We start from the raw sequence: 24,080 nt of genomic DNA on the forward strand, positions 1-24,080 counted from the left end.
TTATCGTTTTAAGGCACTAATTTTGGGCTTATTGCTGCAAAGCTACAGAGAGAGAAAGCAAATGTGACAAAATGCTAACAATTGATAAATCTAGGTGAAGAGTATACAAGTATTCATTGTTACTCTTCAACTTCTCTCTGGATTTGGAAAAAAAACATATGGAGGATTTGATCATATTTGATTGGTCCTTAGAATTAGTGTTAAAATTTTTAAGTTATGATATTGTGATCGAGGTTATGTTAAAAAAATTTTATCTTTTAGAGATACTGAAATCCTTACAGATGAAATGATAGAGTATCTGGGATTCATTTTTAAATAATCAAGAGAATACAGTGAAGTGAGTTGGGGTAGAGGTGAAACAAGATAGGCTTTTTGTTGATAATTATTGAAACTGATGATAGGTACAAGGGAGGAAGGTTCATTATACTAGTCTCTCTAATTCTGTTTTTGCTTGATATTTTTCTTACGTAAAACAAACCAATCAATCAACCAACCAACCAAACAAAAAAACACAAATTGCAGCAGCAGAAGAAATGCCTTTAGGTTTCAGTTATAGTTTTAGTAACTGAAGGTTTCACCTGCAGGTTAGTAAAGAAGGTAAATGGAATGGGAAATATGACAATGGCCTGCATACAACTAGGGAAAATAGTAGCTAAAGTGTAGAGGATCTTATATAAGGACATAAAGTACTTAATAAACAAGTCTGCCTTCCCCAAAGCTGCTACGGTCTAAGCCACCTGTGATTATTTATCATTTTGATACTCTCAATGTTCTCCTCCAATGGCATAGGCAAGTACTAAGAATAACATCCTTCGTTAATTTTAGGGAGATGTAGGACTGAGCAAAGAATAGAAAGGGACAAAAGCAATAATAATTAATGATATCTAAGGGTAGTAATTAAGTTTAATAAGAGAGAGGGATTTCGTAAGGATAAGTGCATCAAGAAAGGATTTTTAAAAAGGAATGGCTGTATTTAAAAATCGTCAGCTTTTTGTTTCCAGTTAAACAGGATATACTAATTTTTATTCTACTTGCACATAAAATCAAAATTGAACAGACCCTTATCCTGAGAATGTAGAAAACAAATCTGTGATATAATACTAGTCTCTTCATTTCCAAAATTGTTGGCTTCATGTACCTGAATCACTAATGATATGTTTTCTTAAGCTCTTAGGGCTATATGGAGAAATTAGAATTGCTCATAGGAAGATATGGTAAAAATTCTTTACCTAATTCTCTCAAAATACTCATGTGGCAAGGCAAGAAGGTTCAGCTTTGTTTTCCCGCTGATAGCATGACAAATAATAAAATATGAATTACCACAAAAACGATTGTATATCTGTATAGTACTTTACATTACATGTACATATTACGTAACGTTCTACTCACACCTGTTTGAAGTATTTCCGGCAGAAAACTATACACAGGTAAGAAAGGCTAAAGTGCCTATTTAAGAATTCATAGCTAGTAAGTGGTATATCTAGGACTAAGGCCCAAGATCCTACCTTTGGTTGAGCGAACTCTATCATTCTTAAGGGATGACCTCAAAGGAGGATGGAATGCTTCAATTATTTACACACTAAAACCTCATACAAGTTCAGATTAGAGAAAAATGAAGAAATAATTATGCACACAGTGAACCCTAAAGCAAACCATGGACTATAGTTAATAGTACAATTATAAAAATGTTCTTCCATCAACTGCAATAAATGTACCACACTAATGTAAGATTAACAATAGGGTTGTATATGGGAACTCTATTATATGCATGATTTTTCCATAAACCTACAATTTCACTAATAAATAAATAATTGGTAATATCCAAGTGATCTGTTATGAAAAATAGAAAACTTTAGTAAGTGATCATTTATTTTCTCACAGACAGAAAAAGCCTCAAACCCTTAAGATAGGTGGGGAGGAGTGGAAATTAGGACTTCCAACACTTTGGGTAGCTATTTACAAGGCTAAACATAGAACATACAGAAGGATGCAAAACAGCCCACCCTCACTGAGCCTCACTCTAGGTGAAGTATAATGCTAAATGAAAGCCCCCTGGATAACTCCAGAACATTTATTCATACATAGCACCGTGAAAGGGGAGGAAGAAATGAAATGGTTAAATGTTATGATGAGGCTAAAAAATTTTCCACCTTTATCCTTTAATAAAAACCTCAGTTTAATAATTTGTTGCAATTTAAAAAATCAAGGATGGCTTCCAAATATTCTCCAATAAAAGTTCCTTGGAAAAATGTGACCAGAGCAGGGAAAAAAACAAGACGAGCCCGAATATCATGTAGTGCCAGAAAGTAAGAAAGGGCTCCAAAAATGTTGAAGGCACATCAAAAAGACACAGAAGCCAACTTAAGACACGCCCAATGGCCAAAGCAAGGACTGTGAGCAACAAAATAAATGATAGCCCTGGATAAAATATACATGAATCTACATTGTATAACTGAAAAAACAAATAGAGACAAGGGCCAGCTCCCACTTACAACAGAATTCTAACTGATAAATAAATGTTGAAGGAATGACAGAAATAGAAAAGTAACATTTGGCAAATGCCTACAGTGTATTACCTGCTGCAGGCAAGAACAGTTCATAGATGCAAAAATTAATGGGCCAAAATATGATAGTTTCAAAATATCTTCCCACAAGTAACTTTATTAACTACAAAGGGGAGTTAATAACTTTATAGTGGAGAAATCTGGCAGATTTAACCAAGTGATTAAATCTTAACCAAGAGATCAAAATTAACATCACCAGTATTAAGACATATGGACATCATGTACCCCAATACAATGCACTGAAAAATGGTACATCATTTTGTGGTACTCTCGCCAGAAAACAGCCTCAAACTAATAGTGAAAAAATATAAGACAAATCCAATTTGAGGGGCAGTCTACAGTACTACCAGTACTTTCAATAGTATAAAGAACATGAAAGATGAAGATTGAAGAACTGTTATAGATTGTGGTACTCTCGCCAAAAAACAGCCTCAAACTAATAGTGAAAAAACATAAGACAAATCCAATTTGAGGGGCAGTCTACAGTACTACCAGTACTTTCAATAGTATAAAGAACATGAAAGATGAAGATTGAAGAATTGTTATAGATTGGAGGAGACTAAAGAAACTAAATGAAATGTGGCATCCTGGATTAGATGTTGAACCAGAAAAAAGGTATTAGTGGGGAATATGACACAATTCAGGTAAGGTTCACAGATTTCAGTAGTGCTGTTATCAATGTTAATTTACTGGTTTTGAAAACTTTGCTATATGACTGTGTCAGATGTGAACATCAGGAAAAGCTTGGTAAAAGGTACATGGAAACTCTTCATACTATTTTTGCAACTTTTCTCTAAGTCTAAAATGGTTTCAAAATAAGTTTTTTTCTTTTAAAAAAAGAGAAAATATTTGGGGGAAGATAGCCAAATGTAATCAATGTAACTAAATGTAATGCAAACAAATGTTACTAAAAAGAAACCTGAATGAATGTGAGACTTATGTTTTTTGTTCATATTAAAGTTGAAAATGTTTTGAATTATGAAGAAAATAAATAATTAGGCAAATTTCTGAGACAGCATCTGTAAAAGAAAAGTGACTAAAAACTGACACAAACATTTATTAAATGCACATAAGAAGCATGCTAACTTATCTTTCAATGTATACCTAAAGGAATATGGCATACTTCATCACTAGCCTTTGGGTACTAGTCACAATGTTTACTTCTCATTTTTTAAACTGTTAAAAGAAAAAAGCATGTAACTATTACCAGTTCTGTTATACAGAGCCACTTCTTGTGCTATTTAGAAGCCATTTGTCACTGTAAGGCCTAGGACCACAGCTATGCTTTATTTAAAAGATGTTTACCTCTCTTAACGTACCTGGCTCTGTGATTGCTTTGGGCTTCTCAGTTTCCACAGATTCCAGATTTTCAGGCATTTCCTGAATATCATCCTCTGCAAATCCAGTATCTGGGCTACTGGTTGGTTTATCATCATCTTCATGACTCAGAGAGAGTGAAATATCTCTCTTACTTATCTCTAAGACAGCTGCTAGAAGCTCTTCTTCGCTCATTCCATCATATCCTGAGTTTTCTAATTCAGACTTCTCAGGCTCCATTGTGCATAATTTTGAATCCTGAAGAAAAGAGTTGCTCTTATAGGAAGCCAGAATGTTTATAAACATGGTAATTTTAATTACAGGGTAAAGTGGAAGTTTATTTTATTTCTAAAATGTTTCCTTTCTTTGATGCTTTGGGTTATTAAACAATCAATAACCAAAATACAAACTCACTGGCAAGCCTAATTTTTAAAAATAATCACTGTATCCATGTTTATTTTTCTTGATTACAATATGCATTAAATATGCTCTTTGTAGAAAATTTGGATAATAAATAAAAATAAAATAAAGTAATTCACTCCAAATCCTAACAAAGATAATCACTATGATTATTTTTGATGTATTTTCTTCCAAATATACATGGATTACACGTAAATATTCTGGCATTACATATAATATTTCATTTTAAAAACTATTTGGACTTATTTTTTCCCCCAAAAAATACCTGAGAAAAATAAAAACTTCAATAAGATGATGTAAATGTTTAGAAGTTATTTTCTGAATATGTTTCTCCCATTTCTGGGAGAATTTCTGACTTTCATTTCACATTGAAGCTGAGCATAACTTTCACTGGTAACCACAAACTGCCTCTATCTGGAAAGTTAAATGGGAAACAAGACTGAACAAAAAAGAACTAATGAAATAATTCTGTCGTTTTACCAAAAGGGAGGCTTAAAAGAAAACAGCCACATGAGATAATGCAAACTCTTAGAAAAGCTTAGATCTTTAAAGTATTAATTATTTAGTGTTGTGATAGAAGATGACATAGCTATTTCCTTACACCCATAATTTAAACCATTAGATTAGCTGTTTGGTCTGTTGATGTAAAATGTTTACTACAGTTCCCCCATATAAACAATTAGTACCAAAACAAAGCAAATAATTATTTGAGGACTAATATGTAAAAGTAGCTCTGAAGGTTAAAAGGAAAAAAATTTGTCTGGAACAACTTTGATTTCTTAAAAGTGTAGATGCAATCTGTACACAGGCTGTTTTTTAAAGATAGAGAAAGCTCTTTAAAACTAGTGAACAGATGCATTAAGTTTTCAAACTTGTATATTTACTAAATTTGCTGATGCTGGTTATACAAGGCATTTATTTGGACATTAAAAGCTACACACCTCTTGTCAGATATTTTAATGAAAAATTGCTTACTTTTTCCAGGTCTTCCTGCTGCTGTTCGCTGCCTGACATTTCACAAAGTCTCTGGCTAAAGGCCACTGAGCGTTTTAGCTCATCCTCACTGTCTGAATCAAGGTATAAAGCCAGGGAGCTCTTGGATTTGAAGGTAAATTTCCTGTAATTGAAGAAAAAAACACAACAACATATACAATTCTGATAAACCTCTGTCCTTGTTATTCTTTTGATGTATTAACACCAAAATAAAACAAAAAGCTTTTCCATTATGGAAAATGATTTAAAAGAGAAGAAAACAAATATCAAAAGGGGTATATTTAAATACTACCTTTGTCTCACTCCAAAAGAGCCATGCTTTGGAAATTGGACAACTCTTATGCTAGTATATATCATTAGTAAATCAATCATTTTGTGCCTTTTTTCTTTTAATGAATCAGCCCCAATGAAGTCTGCTATTGTCTTTACAAAGCAAGTACTCTACTGAATTCATGCAGACATAGCAATGAATAAACAGTTTATCAACAAAGTGCATGAGGACTAATTTTTGAGTCTTTTAACTTATGATTCATGCACTTTTAAAGTAACAGTAACATTCCACTTATCACTTATCTGCAGGTCAGACTTCTGGCAACCTCTACCTTCCAGAACACAGGGATTCCAAAGTAAGAAAAAAGGCTTCTGAGAAAGGCAGCACTTCCAAAGCCCACGCATTTTACTCTTTAGACAGGGACCCTTTCTTTCCCAGGAAATGGTGTATAAAAATAATGTAGTAAGTTCATCAACAAATGACAGCTAAGAAATGAAAGAGAATAACCACACACACGCAAAAAAAGGGCAAACAAAACAAAACAAAACAAACTATAAAGTAATTTAATGTATAGGTAGAATGCCTTGTAAGAATTAAGAACTCCTGAGGGCATTATCATATAAATATATGATTTATATACATAAAATATATTATAACTGATATCCATAATGCTGATTCTAAGTCATAAAAATATATTTAAATTATCTTCATTTTATATTTTACTTAACATAAGGAATAATGTAACATTTCAGAAAAATTTTCATCTAAAATGGTTATAATTTTTTTAAAATGCCATGCTTAAAAGGCAAGCTTCATTTATATGAAAATCCATTTATGTGGAATACCAAATACCATTCTCCAATGATACGAGGTAAGTAAGGTGTTACTGTGTTTTCTTATAAGTGAGTAGAAAATAAACTAAAAGAAAAACTGCTGTGAACCAGCAAGAACTTTATTTGATGGAAGTTAACATAAATTCATATACTTTAATAATAAAATCAATAAAACAGAAATTGGAAAAATATAATTAATCTAAATGTGAAAACTGTAAATAAACATATAGAATGATGGTACCAAGAACAAAGAGGCCACAATGGAAACTGGGAGGATTGCATAGCAATGTAGATCAAAGAAAAGAGGCAAGCAGTCAGCGATAAGCCCAAATAGTCTTCGGCTGAGAGCAGACAAGATATCACCGCACTCCAGCCTGAATGCTTGAATAGCCTCCCATTATGTGTTCAAAAGGGTTTTTAGTATTAACTTAGAAATAGCCAATTAGTCATCTTAATTCCTTATTTCTGATTTCATGCTCACCAAGCAAATCTTAAAATATTAATTTGTTTATCCAGGTAAATACTTTACTGAAGGAGAGTGACACCTGGCTACTACTGCACCAGGGTCAAATGTGACAAGGACAATGCAGAAGAACCAATGGTATTCTGGTTCACAACTCAGCCTCTTTTAAGTTTGATCGGCATGACAGGTCTTCTAGGGCCTAATCGTCCTTTATTGACCAACTCTCAAATTCTCATACCAATAGACCCTGGAGAACAGATGACCATGCCAAGGTACAACGATGCCCAATGAAACCATCTCTTTGTTGCAACTATAGAGATTTGGTACATAAAGAGTGCATTCCATTAATAATTACTATATTCACAGAAGGCAGCTTGCCTGTAGCAATGAAAAATATTCATCCTGTAAATGCATCACTTGCTCACTTTCTAAGCAGCCAAGTGGTATTGCTCATTTGTATCTTGAGAACAGGCAAGAGTATTCATATCGGTACCATTTCAGATTTCTAGTCATGTTAGTCATCTGGTTTTAATTGCACTGAAAAATAATTAACAGGAGGAAAAGAAAATAGCAGTTCCCAAATATCATTTTCTGGTTATAAAAACCCCCCAAAAGCCCTTAAACAATAAAAGTATCTCTCTACTAAAAGTACTTTGTGACATCAAATTATTAAAAAAACTAATTTTAAAGACAAATGACAATGAAGTCATTTACAAACGTCTAATCAGGAACTGTGGTTCCAGTTAAATCTTAGAGGAAATATATTTTAAAAAGCTTTTGCTTCCCTCCTTAAAATTCATAGAATAGCTACGTTCCAGTGTGTGTTTGTTTTCCTGTCCCATTTCAGAATACCTCCAAATTCAGTGTATATGTCAAGAAGTCCGAGACTGGCTAGCATAAAGTGAAAAGATGTTTTGGGGTCTATGTGTCTTATTTCTGAGGAAGGGTGCTTTATCCCAGTAGGGGTTATTTTTATCGCTTTAATCTTTAAAATCCCTTGTCATCAGTCAATTTTTAGAGTTTTGGGTAAAAATATTAAATATTAAATAAGTTGTAAAACAGAATTTTGAGAGGATCATCTAAACTTGTTTCACTGTTAAAAAATTTGTTACACCCTAGGCTACAGTCTAAAGCTGATTCAGGAAAATTCCAAAGTATGGGTAATACAGAGCAGTTATCATGCAAAAGAAAAACAGGAAGAAAAGGGTGGGTGGGGAGAGACAATCTTGGAGATTAGGATAAACCAAATCCTTAGAAATAAAATTTTGGGAAAACAAGAAATATAACTCACTTTGAAGGTGTAGAAGGGCTGGTGATGCAGGAATTCACCATTTGAGAGGCTTTCAATGGTCTAGAACTATCAGAAAATTAGAAAATATATAATGTATTCAGTTATATTATTTTAAAAATATATTTAACTTATAAACTGATATTATTCTGTATTACAATCTCTGATATATCCTTTTGAGAAGTAAGCAATTATAATACTTTAAAAAATACTAGTAATAAGGAGCCCAAAGAGAAAACAAAATACCATCTCTAGGCTCTCCATGATCCAATAGTCTAACACACAGCATTGGAAACAATGTCAAGTGTTATGCACATATAAAGAACAACTCAGGGAAAATTACCTGCCTCATTCTTTCACTTACAAACAATATAATAAAAATAGCTCTCATTTATTGAGGACTTACTAGATGTCAGGCACTGTACTAAGCACTCTACATTTAACGCTCACAACCACCCTAATATTTTCTTCACAGACAGGTCAAAGAATTTGTCCAAGGTCTTAAAGTTATTAAGTGACAGAGTCAGTATCTGAGCCCAGATAGCCTGGTTTCAGGATTGAGGTCATGAAGACCCGATACTGATGGTCTGATATAGTACAACTGATAGAAAAAGTAGTATCTCTACCAGCAGAGGGCAGTATGCACCAAACAAAAAACATGGGTTTCAAAGAAAGGCCCTAAGATAAAAACGAAAAACACTAGGACCTTGTGGGCACAAATCTTTATTAGTAGATTAGTTGAAGCCTTTAGTGCAAACCTATATGATGTAGTTAGTATATATTTCAATAAAAAATCCAAGGCAAAATGTGTTTTACAAAATTATATCAATTCATATTGGCAAATGTTCATCCACTTTCTTTAGTGTCTATTATTCCACTTTGGCCAAGAGACCTGGCTTTGCCAGTTACTAGCTGTATGACCTTAGGAAAATTATTTAACTTACTTGGATGTCCTCTACAATATTAGGAATTAGGATAAAATCTCTAAAATTCCTTTCACCTCTAAATTTCTAGAATTTTTCGTCTACCCAACTAGTGCTCAAATACAGTATAGAAAAGAATTACAGTATATGGCTCTAAAGTAATGTAAGCATGGAGAAAAAGAGGCAACTTTCAGAGAAGTCCTAAGATTTTCCCAGCATAATCTAAAGTAAAGGTTACTTCTTTTGTCTTTGGAATATTTCTAGAAGCCAGTGATGTTTCTCACATAAGTGATAACACATTTATGAAGGCACAATCTATTTTCAGGGCACCAGTATAATATTTAGTATCCTGTTTCTCATATTTGCATGTCCCTAAGGGTCAGCAGAAGCGTGTATTAAAAATATTGATTCCCAATTCCTACCTCAGATTTACTGAAACAACCTCTAGGGGAAGAACACAGGAATTGGTATTTTTAGTGTGCAGGTGATTCATCTGATTGTGCTAGTTTGGTTTACACTCCCAGGGTGAATAGAACTGTCTTCCATTGTCTAAAAGAGTAAAAAAAACTCCCTAAAATGGCACCTCATTATGAAAGCAACAAATATTGTGGCAAGAATTTTGTTTAAGCATTTTCTTCAATTAATGCACAGTAAAAATAATTTAACTTTAAAATCCCCAAATAAACAAAATTAAAATCTCCTTCTTGGTCTGGTTTTACTTGGAAGTCATATTATCTAGTTCAGTCATTCTTTGGATCTGATGTCAAAACCTTTCTACTTCAAAAGGAAAGGTAAAGAAATTCTCTCCTTAAGACTTACATTGCCATATGTGCATTCCAACTGAGGGTAAAGGGTGGTTTTGTATTTTCAGTGCAATGCGATGACAAGGTGAGGTATCTTGGAATGATGACTTGCTGTCCAATCTTATTGTTAAGTGAGAGAGCAACATTAAAGCTGTATCGTTTCAAATGAAGAATGAGGACCCTGAAAAATGGGATGATAACATTTACTAATTCATACATAATGGAGGTAGCTCTTTTATAGGTTAAAAGAGAAATCTTAACTACATTAAATTTAAAGGATATATTTGGCCAAACTAAAGATTCTTTAAAGAACATTTACTGAATACCTAACATGTACTTGGCATTATGACAGATACTAGGCATATAAATATAAACAAAGCATGGGTATTGGGTGGATTAAAGAGGCTTGGGTAAAATACTTTTATGGTTCCTAAAAAACACAACAACAACGAGAATATTAAATTTTTAAATGTTGGTTTTGATATTGGGCAAAATCCTTAAATTATTCGCTTTAATGTTATACAAAAAAAACAAAAACAAAAAACAAAAAGCAAAAACCTTGTTATATACCCAATAGGAAAATAATGTCTATTAAATTAAAATGTTATATAGCCCTTTGGTATGACAGTGAACTTTGTTTCAAGATGATTTTTAACAAGAATACTTGTCTTTCTTCAGTAGCACTTTGCCTGGAGAAAGCTAAGAGAGAAACAGAAAAATCCACCCCCCCCCACCCCCCCGCTAGAAAAAACTTCTACAAAAATCTGCATGACAAATCTGGCTTATGGGTCTGAAAAGGCATTTAGCTCTTCAGAAACAATTCTTTTTAGTTACTATTCAGGAAACCTTTTCACCTACGATATAGAACATAATCTCTGCCTGATGGACCAAATAGATTTCGCAGCCCACAGAAATACTTTAAAAATTGAGTTTAAAAATTCTTATGGAATTTAAACCTCAGTTCTAGGCAAAATAAAGATTTGACTTATGGAAAACTACTTCCTTTCATACAGTATATACATTCATCACAAGTCACAAATTCAAAAATTTGCAATTTAACTTATCGATTATACTTCTCTTTAAAAAGTATGCTAGAATTCATAATCTTCAAATATTCAACAACTTGAGAAGACACAAGAACCAGTTGATGCGAAGAGACCAAAACTAAGTCAAATATTTTGACTGAAATTTCAAATAATCCTAACCAAAATAAAAGGTAGCATGAAACAGGCAGGTCAGTCAAAATCACTGATCTGCAAAGCTGAGGCAAATTAAAAGTGAACGTATTTGATAAAGATGCCAGGCCTTTTAAGAATAAAAGTAAATTGGCTTTGAATATGGAAATGAACAAAATGAACAAATATAATATTATAAATATAACTAACAAAAATAGAGCAAGTTCAATCATTAGGATTTAAGATAGAGGCTTTTATTTCACTTAAATTTGGAATAAATTAACAACAAAAGCAACCAACTAGAAGGAAAAAAAAAGCAAATTTATCTCTGTATTTTTTTTTTTTTTTTTTTTACTTGAAAGACCATATAGCTAGAGAATGAGAAAGGGAGAAGACATCCAAACTGCCAGGTCAAACATGTTTTTTTTAATTGTACACAGGTTTCCTTAGTGACAGCTGGTTACTACCAACCTGTTGCCTTAAGATTTTTGTTGCCTTAAGATTTCTTCCTGGAATGCAGGGGTATTCGCCTACCCCACCTCCATGGTTGCTAACATGACCACAGACATAGGGGACTGGTGGTTTGATGGGTTGAGCCCTCTACCATAAGTTTTACCCTTGGGAAGACGGTTGCTGCAAAGGAGAGGCTAGGCCTCCCTGTATTTGTGCCTAAGAGTCTCCTCCTGAATGCCTTTTTGTTGCTCAGATGTGGCCCTCTCTCTCTGGCTAAGCCAACTTGAAAGGTGAAATCACTGCCCTCCCCCCTACGTGGGATCAGACACCCAGGGGAGTGAATCTCCCTGGCAATGTGGAATATGACTCCCAGGGAGGAATGTAGACCTGGCACCGTGGGACGGAGAACATCTTCTTGACCAAAAGGGGGATGTGAAAGGAAATGAAATAAGCTTCAGTGGCAGAGAGATTCCAAAAGGAGCCGAGAGGTCACTCTGGTGGGCACTCTTATGCACACTTTAGACAACCCTTTTTAGGTTCTAAAGAATTGGGGTAGCTGGTGGTGGATACCTGAAACTATCAAACTACAACCCAGAACCCATGAATCTCGAAGACAGTTGTATAAAAATGTAGCTTATGAGGGGTGACAATGGGATTGGGAAAGCCATAAGGACCAAACACCACTTTGTCTAGTTTATGGATGGATGTGTAGAAAGGTAGGGGAGGGAAACAAACAGACAAAGGTACCCAGTGTTCTTTTTTACTTCAATTGCTCTTTTTCACTCTAATTATTATTCTTGTTATTTTTGTGTGTGTGCTGATGAAGGTGTCAGGGATTGATTTAGGTGATGAATGTACAACTATGTAATGGTGCTGTAAACAATCGAAAGTACGGTTTGTTTTGTATGACTGCGTGGTATGTGAATATATCTCAATAAAATGATGATTAAAAAAAAAAATAAAAAATAAAATGCAAAAAAAAAAAAAAAAAAAAAAAAAAAAAAAAAGATTTCTTCCTGTCACCCTCCTGCCTCAAAACATTCTCCTAACAATCATAATTATGCAGGAAAGAACCAAGTTTTTCAGGTCAAAGATATAGACTATGGTCAACATGATCGTGCTGCTACGATTTAGAAAAAGTCATTTTTTTAAAAACAACTCATTTCTAGAAAGGAGTTGATTATGGAATATTAAAGAATTAATCTCTAGGGCTAGGTTCGAGAAACTTCACTCTTACTCATAGAAAATTGAAGCTAATAAAAAAAAGTAAAGCGCACTATAGCAAAGTGGCATATAAATATTTACTATTATTAACCTTATTTGTGGTTGAGACCTATTCTTGGGAACTAATAGCTGTCCTATAGCCACACTGTAATTTTTCATAACTAGGTAGGATTTTACTTTTGTTTATATACATCTACTAACAATATAAGTTAAGGATTTCATTCCTAATTCAGAAAAATAGCCTTATGTTTGCAGGAAACTTACTAACATACTCTAAGACATGCTGAAAACCAAGTATAAACCAGCATGCACAAATTAAAAAAAATTACTCTCCCTATTTAATTTTCATGTACATGTCTATAGCAGATTTTTACTGAAGGTTTGCTATAAGAACAAAAAATTGTAATTGAATGTACTGAATTTAAAAACCTACCAGTTAGTACCTATCATTATTCTGAAGATTCACCAGCCGCATCCTCTTTTAGGAATAGACCTTTTCCCATTTTCTTGGGACTCACAATATCCTTCTTTTCTAGCCTTCAACAAACCCTCTTCCTTTCTTACGCAAGAAAATGTTAGCTCTCTGCCTTCCACCCTCTTCTTATCTCAGCTTTACTTTACCAACCCATTCTGGTAAAAGCTTCACTGATTCAGTAATAATTTTATGTACTTTTCAGAAGAAAAATTGAAGAACAATTAAATTTACCTGGGTAGCCTGTTAAATTTGTGCCTGACAAGAGCACACTTCCCACCACACTTCTCACAGGAATATTCAAGTTCTTCTGCCTATAAAAAATAAGACGGGGAAAAAAAGAAGAATTCATTATATGATAATAATGTTCTCCAGTCATACTGGTTCAGCAGAATGAAAATTCTGAATCAGTTTAGATCTGTCTAAAACAACAAGCTTTACTAAATCAAGACCTCAACCTCAAAATATAGTTCATCTTACAATATCATGTCCTAATTTAGAATTCCTAATTTTTTTTTTTACAAAGGAAACATTTCAATTTATCATTGTAACTAGACTCTATAGTGGCAGACTCTCAAGCATAGGAAGATTACCCCATGGATACACATGCACCACTGCCAAGAGTATATCCAGATTTAAACATCTGGCCATAGCAGAGATAAAATCACCTTAAGGTTAGGTTGAGTTCCTGGTCTGTTAGGTGTAATTTACCCTAACAGAACTCAATCTTCTGGTGACAGCCCGCTAAGAACAACTGCTCTAAAAAGACCAAAGTTTGGGGTGGATATCATTACCTAGAGAATACTGAAACAAGAAACCCTTAAAAAAAAAAACAGAGGTAAAGCAAAACAAAGGAAAAGCTTCAAAGTCAAGGAATAGTAAAGAATGATCAAAACAAAAGGAAAGCAAACTATTTATCTGTGGGTGGAAAGGTCTGTTCATTTAAAGAACAGAATTCTTTTAGCCTTAGGAATGACAATTCTACATTTGCTATAAGAAAAAAATTTATGTATAAACAAGATACATTTCGGATAAACAAGACTCATTCTTTTCTTCTAATAGGGTAAACTGAACCTAAGGAAAAGCAAAGAGTATGTTTTCATTCATCACATTTTAGTAATAAACTTATACAGTACCTCTAATTTTAATTCACATTACTAAGTTTTAGCATATTTCACTTCATGTGCATTAAATTAATATAGATTTACAAATAATAAACTGATTCTAAGGTTGTCTATATTTACCATAGGGTTAATGTATAATTTATTTACATTTACATACCTTCTTAAATGAGTTAACAATTATATTTATCAAGCTTTTAGAAATAAACATTACTGATGATACTTCATTTGTTTCCTCCAAATAATTTTGTTGAAACTCTGAAGAAACAACTTCAAATATAATTATCTATGATACATAAAATTCAGTTATATGGAAAAAACAAAGATTAGTATTTACCCTAAAGAAAAGATCAAGAGAATCTTGAATTGATCGAGGAGGGAGTGGCTTTTTCCTTCGAGGAAGGTCGATAGAGAGGTCATTAAACTGTTCTTTTTTGGGAATAGTCTCTCCACATCTGCAAGAATAAAAGGAAACAAATGTAACCCTTTAGAGGTGTAACTGTGCAGAACAAATAAATACTAATATTTTAGTTTCCCATCTGCAAAAACAATACCATACAATGGGTTAGCTTAAATAATGGAAATTCATTGGCTCAGTTTTGAAGCTAGAAGTCCAAAATTGAGTTGTCAGCAAGGTGATGCTTTGTTCTCAAAGACTGCTGTGTTCTGGGGCTAGCGCCTGTGATCCCTGGTCCTTGGCTTTTCCGTTACATGGCAACACACATGGTAGCAACTTCTTTTTTCTCTTCCAGGTTCCAATGATTTCCAGATCCTGGCTGCTTCATGTGGCTTTCTTTTGTTTGTATATTTGTCCAATTTCTTTTGTTTTTGTTTTTACTTTCTCTGAAACAGCTTTTTATTAAACAGCAAAGCAGAATCGCAACACAATTTTCAAATGTTTGTAAATTAGGTCACAAAAGGGATGCAAAATTTTGCAGTACGACTATTATATATTCATACAGCTAAAGTCATTTATTGAATTTTACTTGCACCAATACAAACGTAAGATTATTATTCCATGATTAAAAGTGGCCCAAATCTAAAATTACAAGTAACAGTAGTGGATCTGTCTTCCTACTATAACTAGCATTTTAACATTACTTCTACAAAATTCCCTTACCAAAAAAACTCCAGTAAAAGGATGTCCAAAATTCTACAAATCAAGTAGTTGGATTTACAGAAAATTCAAGAACTAATGAGATAAAACACTGAGAAAAACTATCAATTATTACATATGTAAAACCCATCTTATTCATTATTCTGAGAATAATATACTTGTAAGGGTTTTTGCAACCTTGATCTTCTGGGCACCATAAATAAACCTTAAGAGACCAAACACTTTGTCACTGTTCTCTTCCACAAGCAGCTTACATAAAGTTAGTCAGACTTAATCCAGTTTCACATATATTCCCCCAAAAGACCTAATCTATGTTAGGGATGACACAAATCCGGAGTGAAAACATTTGGAGTCGGTTACTGTTTATTAAGTATTTTTTCCATTTTATTTCTGTTTCCTGAAATTTTCTATTTAAACACACACACACACACACATACACACACACACACACACACACACAGAGCTCATCTGTTTAGATACCAAGTGGTCATTTTGTTCAGAAGGAAGTTTTGAACAATGAATCTTCCCAATTTGAGAATTCAGTTTCAAAGAATCATCATTTTTATAGTCTCTGTTTTCAAGTTATCAAAGAGGAACTAACAGTCCTATCTTGTTACTAAATACAACAAATGACAAGTCCTAGCTGAGAAACTATCTTATTTTGGTTAAGTTCAACAATGAGTTCAGGTTATTTTCATAAATGACAAATTGTTAAAATTACTTTTACAAATGTGGAATCAACTGTTTATCCTTAGGAGAAGGGAAATGGGAAGAAAGAGGCAAATGGAAAAGAGGCACAAGATGTTAGGCAGGGTACATAAAGCTGTGCATTCAGTACATGATTTTGGTCACTTTTTTACAAAATGATAGTTATCTTCTTATATCATCTTTTATGAAGCCTATAATAAAAGACAGTGCTAAACCTATAAATCAAAGTAAATTTTTCAAGTTTTCATAAATATATGCAATTCTAATTATAAAGTCTCTGCAATCAATACATTTACATGTTTTCATAGATTAAGATAATATACAAACTCATAGAAGTCTCCAGTTATACTTTCAGAGCTCTTAATTTTTACTTTTTTTAATTCAGTTTTATTGAGATATATTCACATACCATGCAATCATCCATGGTATATAATCAACTATTCACAGTACCATCATATAGTTGTGCATTCATCACCCCCATCTATTTTTTTTTTAATCATCATTTTATTGAGAGATATTCACATACCACGCAGTCATACAAAACAAATTGTACTTTCGATTGTTTACAGTACCATTACATAGTTGTACATTCATCACCTAAATCAATCCCTGACACCTTCATTAGCACACACACAAAAATAACAAGAATAATAATTAGAGTGAAAAAGAGCAATTGAAGTAAAAAAGAACACTGGGTACCTTTGTCTGTTTGTTTCCTTCCCCTATTTTTCTACTCATCCATCCATAAACTAGACAAAGTGGAGTTTGGTCCTTATGGCATTCCCAATCCCACTGTCACCCCTCATAAGCTACATTTTTATACAACTGTCTTCGAGATTCATGGGTTCTGGGTTGTAGTTTGATAGTTTCAGGTATCCACCACCAGCTACCCCAATTCTTTAGAACCTAAAAAAGGTTGTCTAAAGTGTGCGTAAGAGTGCCCACCAGAGTGATCTCTCGGCTCGTTTTGGAATCTCTCTGCCACTGAAGCTTATTTCATTTCCTTTCACATCCCCCTTTTAGTCAAGAAGATGTTCTCCATCCCACGATGCCGGGTCTACATTCCTCCCCGGGAGTCATATTCCACGTTGCCAGGGAGATTCACTTCCCTGGGTGTCTGATCTCACGTAGGGGGGAGGGCAGTGATTTCACCTTTCAAGTTGGCTTAGCCAGAGAGAGAGGGCCACATCTGAGCAACAAAGAGGCATTCAGGAGGAGACTCTTAGGCACAAATACAGGGAGGCCTAGCCTCTCCTTTGCAGCAACCGTCTTCCCAAGGGTAAAACTTATGGTAGAGGGCTCAACCCATCAAACCACCAGTCCCCTATGTCTGTGGTCATGTTAGCAACCATGGAGGTGGGGTAGGCGAATACCCCTGCATTCTCCACAGGCTCCTCAAGGGGGCACTACATCTTTTTTTTGTTTTTCCTTGTTTGTCTTTTTTCTTTTTTTTTTTTTTTTAACTTTCCCTTCTTTTTTAAATCAACTGTATGAAAAAAAAAGTTAAAAAGAAAACAAACATACAATAAAAGAACATTTCAAAGAGACCATAACAAGGGAGTAAGAAAAAGATAACTAACCTAAGATAACTGCTTAACTTCCAACACGTTCCTACTTTACCCCAAGAAAGTTACATAATATAGCAACATTTCAGTGAACTTGTTCCTACTACATCCATCAGAAATTAACAGACCATAGTCATTTCTGGGCATCCCCAGAACGTTAAATAGCTTATCTGTTCTTCTTGGATTATTGTTCCCCCTTCCTTAATTGCTCTCTACTGCTAGTTCCCCTACATTCTACATTATAAACCATTTGTTTTACATTTTTCAAAGTTCACATTAGTGGTAGCATATAATATTTCTCTTTTTGTGCCTGGCTTACTTCGCTCAGCATTATGTCTTCAAGGTTCATCCATGCTGTCATATGTTTCACCAGATCGTTCCTTCTTACTGCCGCGTAGTATTCCATCGTATGTATATACCACATTTTATTTATCCACTCATCTGTTGAAGGACATTTGGGTTGTTTCCATCTCTTGGCAATTGTGAATAATGCTGCTATGAACATTGGCGTGCAGATATCTGTTCGTGTCACTGCTTTCCGATCTTCCGGGTATATACCGAGAAGTACAATCGCTGGATCGAATGGTAGCTCTATATCTAGTTTTCTAAGGAACTGCCAGACTGACTTCCAGAGTGGCTGAACCATTATACTGTCCCACCAACAATGAATAAGAGTTCCAATTTCTCCACATCCCCTCCAGCATTTGTAGTTTCCTGTTTGTTTAATGGCAGCCATTCTAACCGGTGTTAGATGGTATCTCATTGTGGTCTTAATTTGCATCTCTCTAATAGCTAGTGAAGCTGAACATTTTTTCATGTGTTTCTTGGCCATTTGTATTTCCTCTTCAGAGAACTGTCTTTTCATATCTTTTGCCCATTTTATAATTGGGCTGTCTGTACTATTGTCATTGAGTTGTAGGATTTCTTTGTATATGCAAGATATCAGTCTTTTGTCAGATACATGGTTTCCAAAAATTTTGTCCCATTGAGTTGGCTGCCTCTTTACCTTTTTGAGAAATTCCTTTGAGGTGCAGAAACTTCTAAGCTTGAGGAGTTCCCATTTATCTATTTTCTCTTTTGTTGCTTGTGCTTTGGGTGTAAAGTCTAGGAAGTGGCCTCCTAATACAAGGTCTTGAAGATGTTTTCCTACATTATCTTCTAGGAGTTTTATGGTACTTTCTTTTATATTGAGATCTTTGGTCCATTTTGAGTTAATTTTTGTGTAGGGGGTGAGGTAGGGGTCCTCTTTCATTCTTTTGGATATGGATATCCAACTCTCCCAGCCCCATTTGTTGAAAAGACCATTATGGCTCAGTTCGGTGACTTTGGGGGCCTTATCAAAGATCAGTCGGCCATAGATCTGAGGGGCTATCTCTGAATTCTCAATTCGATTCCATTGATCTATATGTCTATCTTTGTGCCAGTACCATGCTGTTTTGGCAACTGTGGCTTTATAATAAGCTTCAAAGTCAGGGAGTGTAAGTCCTCCCACTTCGTTTTTCTTTTTTAGAGTGTCTTTAGCAATTCGAGGCATCTTCCCTTTCCAAATAAATTTGATAACTAGCTTTTCCTAGTCTGCAAAGTAGGTTGTTGGAATTTTGATTGGGATTGCATTGAATCTGTAGATGAGTTTGGGTACAGTTGACATCTTAATGACATTTAGCCTTCCTATCCATGAACATGGAATATTTTTCCATCTTTTAAGGTCCCCTTCTATTTCTTTTAGTAGAGTTATGTAGTTTTCTTTGTATAGGTCTTTTACATCTTTGGTTAAGTTTATTCCTAGGTACTTGATTTTTTTAGTTGCTATTGAAAATGGTATCTTTTTCTTGAGTGTCTCTTCAGTTTGTTCATTTCTAGCATATAGAAACATTACTGACTTATGTGCATTAATCTTGTATCCCGCTACTTTGCTAAATTTGTTTATTAGCTCTAGTAGGTGTATCGTTGATTTCTCAGGGTTTTCTAGATATAAGATCATATCATCTGCAAACAATGACAGTTTTACTTCTTCTTTTCCAATTTGGATGCCTTTTATTTCTTTGTCTTGCCGGATTGCCCTGGCTAGCACTTCCAGCACAATGTTGAATAACAGTGGTGACAGCGGGCATCCTTGTCTTGTTCCTGATCTTAGAGGGAAGGCTTCAGTCTCTCACCATTGAGTACTATGCTGGCTGTGGGTTTTTCATATATGCTCTTTATCATGTTGAGGAAGTTTCCTTCAATTCCTACCTTTTGAAGTGTTTTTATCAAAAACGGATGTTGCATTTTGTCAAATGCTTTTTCAGCATCTATTGAGATGATCAATTGATTTTTCCCTTTCGAGTTTTTAATGTGTTGTAATACATTGATTGTTTTTCTTATGTTGAACCATCCTTGCATGCCTGGAATGAACCCTACTTGGTCATGGTGTATGATTTTTTTAATGTGTCTTTGGATTCGATTTGCAACTATTTTGTTGAGGATTTTTGCATCTATATTCATTAGGGAGATTGGCTGGTAGTTTTCCTTTTTTGTAGCATCTTTGCCTGGTTTTGGTATTAGATTGATGTTAGCTTCATAAAATGAGTTAGGTAGTGTTCCATTTTTTTCAATGTTTTGAAAGAGTTTGAGTAAGATTGGTGTCAGTTCTTTCTGGAAAGTTTGGTAGAATTCCCCTGTGAAGCCATCTGGCCCTCGGCATTTATTTGTGGGAAGATTTTTGATGACTGATTGGATCTCTTTGCTTGTGATGGGTTGGTTGAGGTCTTCTATTTCTTCTCTGGTCAGTCTAGGTTGTTCATATATTTCCAGGAAATTGTCCATTTCTTCTACATTATCCAGTTTGTTGCCATACAGTTGTTCATAATATCCTCTTATAATTTTTTTAATTTCTTCAGGATCTGCAGTTATGTCACGTTTTTCATTCATTATTTTGTTTATATGGGTCTTCTCTCTTTTTGATTTTGTCAGTCTAGCTAGGGGCTTGTCAATCTTGTTGATCTTCTCAAAGAACCAACTTTTGGTGATATTTATCCTCTCTATTGTTTTTTTGTTCTCTATGTCATTTATTTCTGCTTTAATCCTTGTTATTTCTTTTCTTGTACTTGGTTTAGGATTGGTTTGCTGTTCATTTTCTAGCTTCTTCAGTTGATCCATTAGTTCTTTGATTTTGGCTCTTTCTTCCTTTTTAATATATGCGTTTAGTGCTATAAATTTCCCCCTTAGCACTGCTTTTGCTGCATCCCATAGGTTTTGGTATGTTGTGTTCTCATTTTCATTCGTCTCTATATATTTAGCAATTTCTCTTGCTATTTCTTCGTTAACCAACTGATTGTTTAGGAGTGTGTTGTTTAACCTCCAGGTATTTGTGAACTTTCTAAGTCTCTGATGGTTATTGACTTCTAATTGTATTCCATTGTGGTCAGAGAATGTGCTTTGAATAATTTCAATCTTTTTAAATTTATTGAGGCTTGTTTTATGTCCCAGCATATGATCTATTCTGGAGAAAGTTCCGTGAGCACTAGAAAAGTATGTGTATCCTGGTGATTTGGGATGTAATGTCCTGTAGATGTCTGTTAAATTTAATTCATTTATCAGATTGTTTAGGTTTTCAATTTCCTTATTGGTCTTCTGTCTGGTTGATCTATCTATAGGAGAGAGTGATGTGTTGAAGTCTCCCACAATTATTGTGGAAACATCAATTGCTTCCTTTAGTTTTGCCAGTGTTTCTCTCATGTATTTTGTGGCACCTTGATTGGGTGCATAGACATTTACGATTGTTATTTCTTCTTGCTGAATTGCCCCTTTTATTAGTATGTAGTGGCCTTCTTTGTCTCTCAAAACATCCCTGCATTTGAAGTCTATTTTATCTGAGATTAATATTGCTACACCTGCTTTCTTTTGGCTGTAGCTTGCATGAAATATTTTTTTCCATCCTTTCACTTTCAGTTTCTTTGTGTCCCTGTGTCTAAGATGAGTCTCTTGTATGCAACATATTGATGGTTCATTTTTTTTGATCCATTCTGCGAATCTATATCTTTTAATTGGGGAGTTTAATCCATTTACATTCAACGTTAAAACCGTGAAGGCATTTCTTGAATCGGCCATCTTATCCTTTGGTTTATGTTTGCCATATTTTTCCCTCTCTCTATTAATATCCTTTATTGTACCCATACCGAATCTCTTTAGTACTGAACCTTTCTCCAAGTCTCTCTGTCCTGTCTTTGTTTCTCTGTCTGTAGGGCTCCCTTGAGTATCTCCAGTAGGGCAGGTCTCTTGTTAGCAAATTCTCTCAGCATTTCTTTGTCTGTGAAAAATTTAAGCTCTCCCTCAAATTTGAAGGAGAGCTTTGCTGGATAAAGTATTCTTGGCTGGAAATTCCTCTCACTCAGAATTTTAAATATATCGTGCCACTGCCTTCTTGCCTCCATGGTGGCTGCTGAGTAGTTACTACTTAGTCTTATGCTGTTTCCTTTGTATGTAGTGAACCGCTTTTCTCTTGCTGCTTTCAGAACTTGCTCCTTCTCTTCTATGTTTGACAGTGTGATCAGTATATGTCTCGGAGTGGTTTTTTTCGGATTTATTCTATTTGGAGTTCGCTGAGCATTTATGATTTGTTTAATTATGTTGTTTAGAAGATTTGGGAAGTTTTCCCCAACAATTTCTTTGAATACTCTTCCTAGACCTTCACCCTTTTCTTCCCCTTCTGGGACACCAATGAGTCTTATATTTGGACGTTTCATATTATCTATCATATCCCTGAGGTCCATTTCGAGTTTTTCAATTTTTTTTCCCCATTCTTTCTTTTATGCTTTCATTTTCCATTCTGTCATCTTCCAGGTCACTGAATCGTTGTTCAACTTCCTCTAGTCTTGTACTATGAGTGTCCAGAATCTTTTTAATTTGGTCAACAGTTTCTTTAATTTCCATAAGATCATCCATTTTTTTATTTAGTCTTGCAATGTCTTCTTTATGCTCTTCTAGGGTCTTCTTGATTTCCTTCATATCCCGTACTATGGTCTCATTGTTCATCTTTAGTTCTTTGAGTAGCTGCTCTAGGTGCTGTGTCTCTTCTGGTCTTTTGATTTGGGTGCTTGGGCTTGGGTTATCCATATCGTCTGGTTTTTTCATATGCTTTATAATTTTCTGTTGTTTTTGGCCTCGTGGCATTTGCTGAACTTGATAGGGTTCTTTTAGGGTTTGTAGACCTATTGAAGTCCTTATCTCTAATTTATCAGATCTATAGCTTCGTGGAGTACACTTTCTCTAACTAACCAGCAGGTGGCGTCCACGAGCCACCTGTTCTCCACAAGCCAGTTCTCCCCTGCTTAGCCTTTTTGGTGAGTGGGGGAGTGAGTCTTGTGGGGCCCAATTGGTGTACCAAGCTTGCGTGTGTAGTTGGAGTTGCCTGCCCTGTATGTGGGGCGTGTTTCTGGGCAGTCGGGGAGGGGGGGTGGCCCTAACAATCAAATCTCCCTGATGATCCTAGAGTTTTAAAGCTGCTGCAATAGTCTAATCCTTCAGTTCAGTCCTGCCACAGTTTGTCTCTGCCACTGACCCACAAGTCTTTGGTATTGGCGGATAGCTCCTGAGACTTGCAAGTGGGCCCCTCTTCCAGGCTGTGCACCCCGGGTCCTCTGTTGAGGGATGACTGTGGTATGTCACAGGTGAGTGCCGTCCCCCCAGGGCAGTTCTGGGCTGCTGGGCTGTGTAGGGAGGCTCCCAGTCTGCTCAAATGATGGCTGAATGGGGCTTTGTTAATTCACACTGCTCCACCTTCCCAGCTCTGGGACATTCAGCTGAGGTTGCAGGGAAGGCTAATGTCCATGCCCAGTTTTGTGGTGTGTGCCTGTTATTTGAAGCACTTCCGTCACACTGGGTTGTCTGGGGCAGCTCTGGGCTATGGGGCTGGCGATGGGCAGGAGTGTTTCCTGGCCACCAGGATGGTGGCTGTGAGTGGACACCCCCGTTTTCTTGGGAAGTTGTGTTGTTTAGTGAATTTTCTCATCCACTGGATTATTGCCTTTTGTCTCAGAGCTCTCTTAGTTCTGCTCTTGACTTGACGTGCCCAAATTGCAATTCTTTGAAGCTTTCTGTATTGGGCTTCTTAGAGTAATTGTTTTAGAAAAAGAAAAAAGGATTAAAAAAAAAAAAAAAAACAAAAAACAAAAAACAAAAAAAAAACGGCCCTCCTCAGAGATCTAATGGGTTATTGAAATGCTAATAGACAAAGCAACCAGGGCCATTAAGGAAAGGTCCACAGGGCAGAGAGATCAGCTTTGCTTCGGGATTTGCATATGCGCCTCAAGGCCTGAGCTCCGCCCTTCCCCTTTCTGTGTTCACCAGAACTCCAAAAATCCTCTGCTTTTATTTTGGAGTTTTTCGTATT

The 24,080-nt window shown here is 35.2% G+C and overlaps 1 protein-coding gene across 6 annotated transcripts in view; it reads right to left on the minus strand.

Annotated features, from left to right (window-relative positions):
* The window catches only part of USP37 (ubiquitin specific peptidase 37), a 159,207-nt gene that overhangs the window by 27,152 nt on the left and 107,975 nt on the right, over window positions 1–24,080 (minus strand). For 5 of the 6 annotated variants that reach the window (XM_037848579.1, XM_037848581.1, XM_037848583.1 and 2 more), the window contains 6 exons: window positions 14,658–14,775; window positions 13,434–13,513; window positions 9,892–10,056; window positions 8,153–8,218; window positions 5,277–5,418; window positions 3,884–4,139 (listed from right to left, as the gene is read on the minus strand). In XM_037848579.1, coding sequence (XP_037704507.1) covers window positions 3,884–4,139; window positions 5,277–5,418; window positions 8,153–8,218; window positions 9,892–10,056; window positions 13,434–13,513; window positions 14,658–14,775 — 827 coding nt within the window. The remainder of the gene's footprint in view (window positions 1–3,883; window positions 4,140–5,276; window positions 5,419–8,152; window positions 8,219–9,891; window positions 10,057–13,433; window positions 13,514–14,657; window positions 14,776–24,080) is intronic. The other variant, XM_037848582.1, reaches the window with a different exon arrangement.

Source organism: Choloepus didactylus, chromosome 9, assembly GCF_015220235.1.
Source record: "Choloepus didactylus isolate mChoDid1 chromosome 9, mChoDid1.pri, whole genome shotgun sequence".
Lineage (NCBI taxonomy): Eukaryota > Metazoa > Chordata > Mammalia > Pilosa > Megalonychidae > Choloepus > Choloepus didactylus.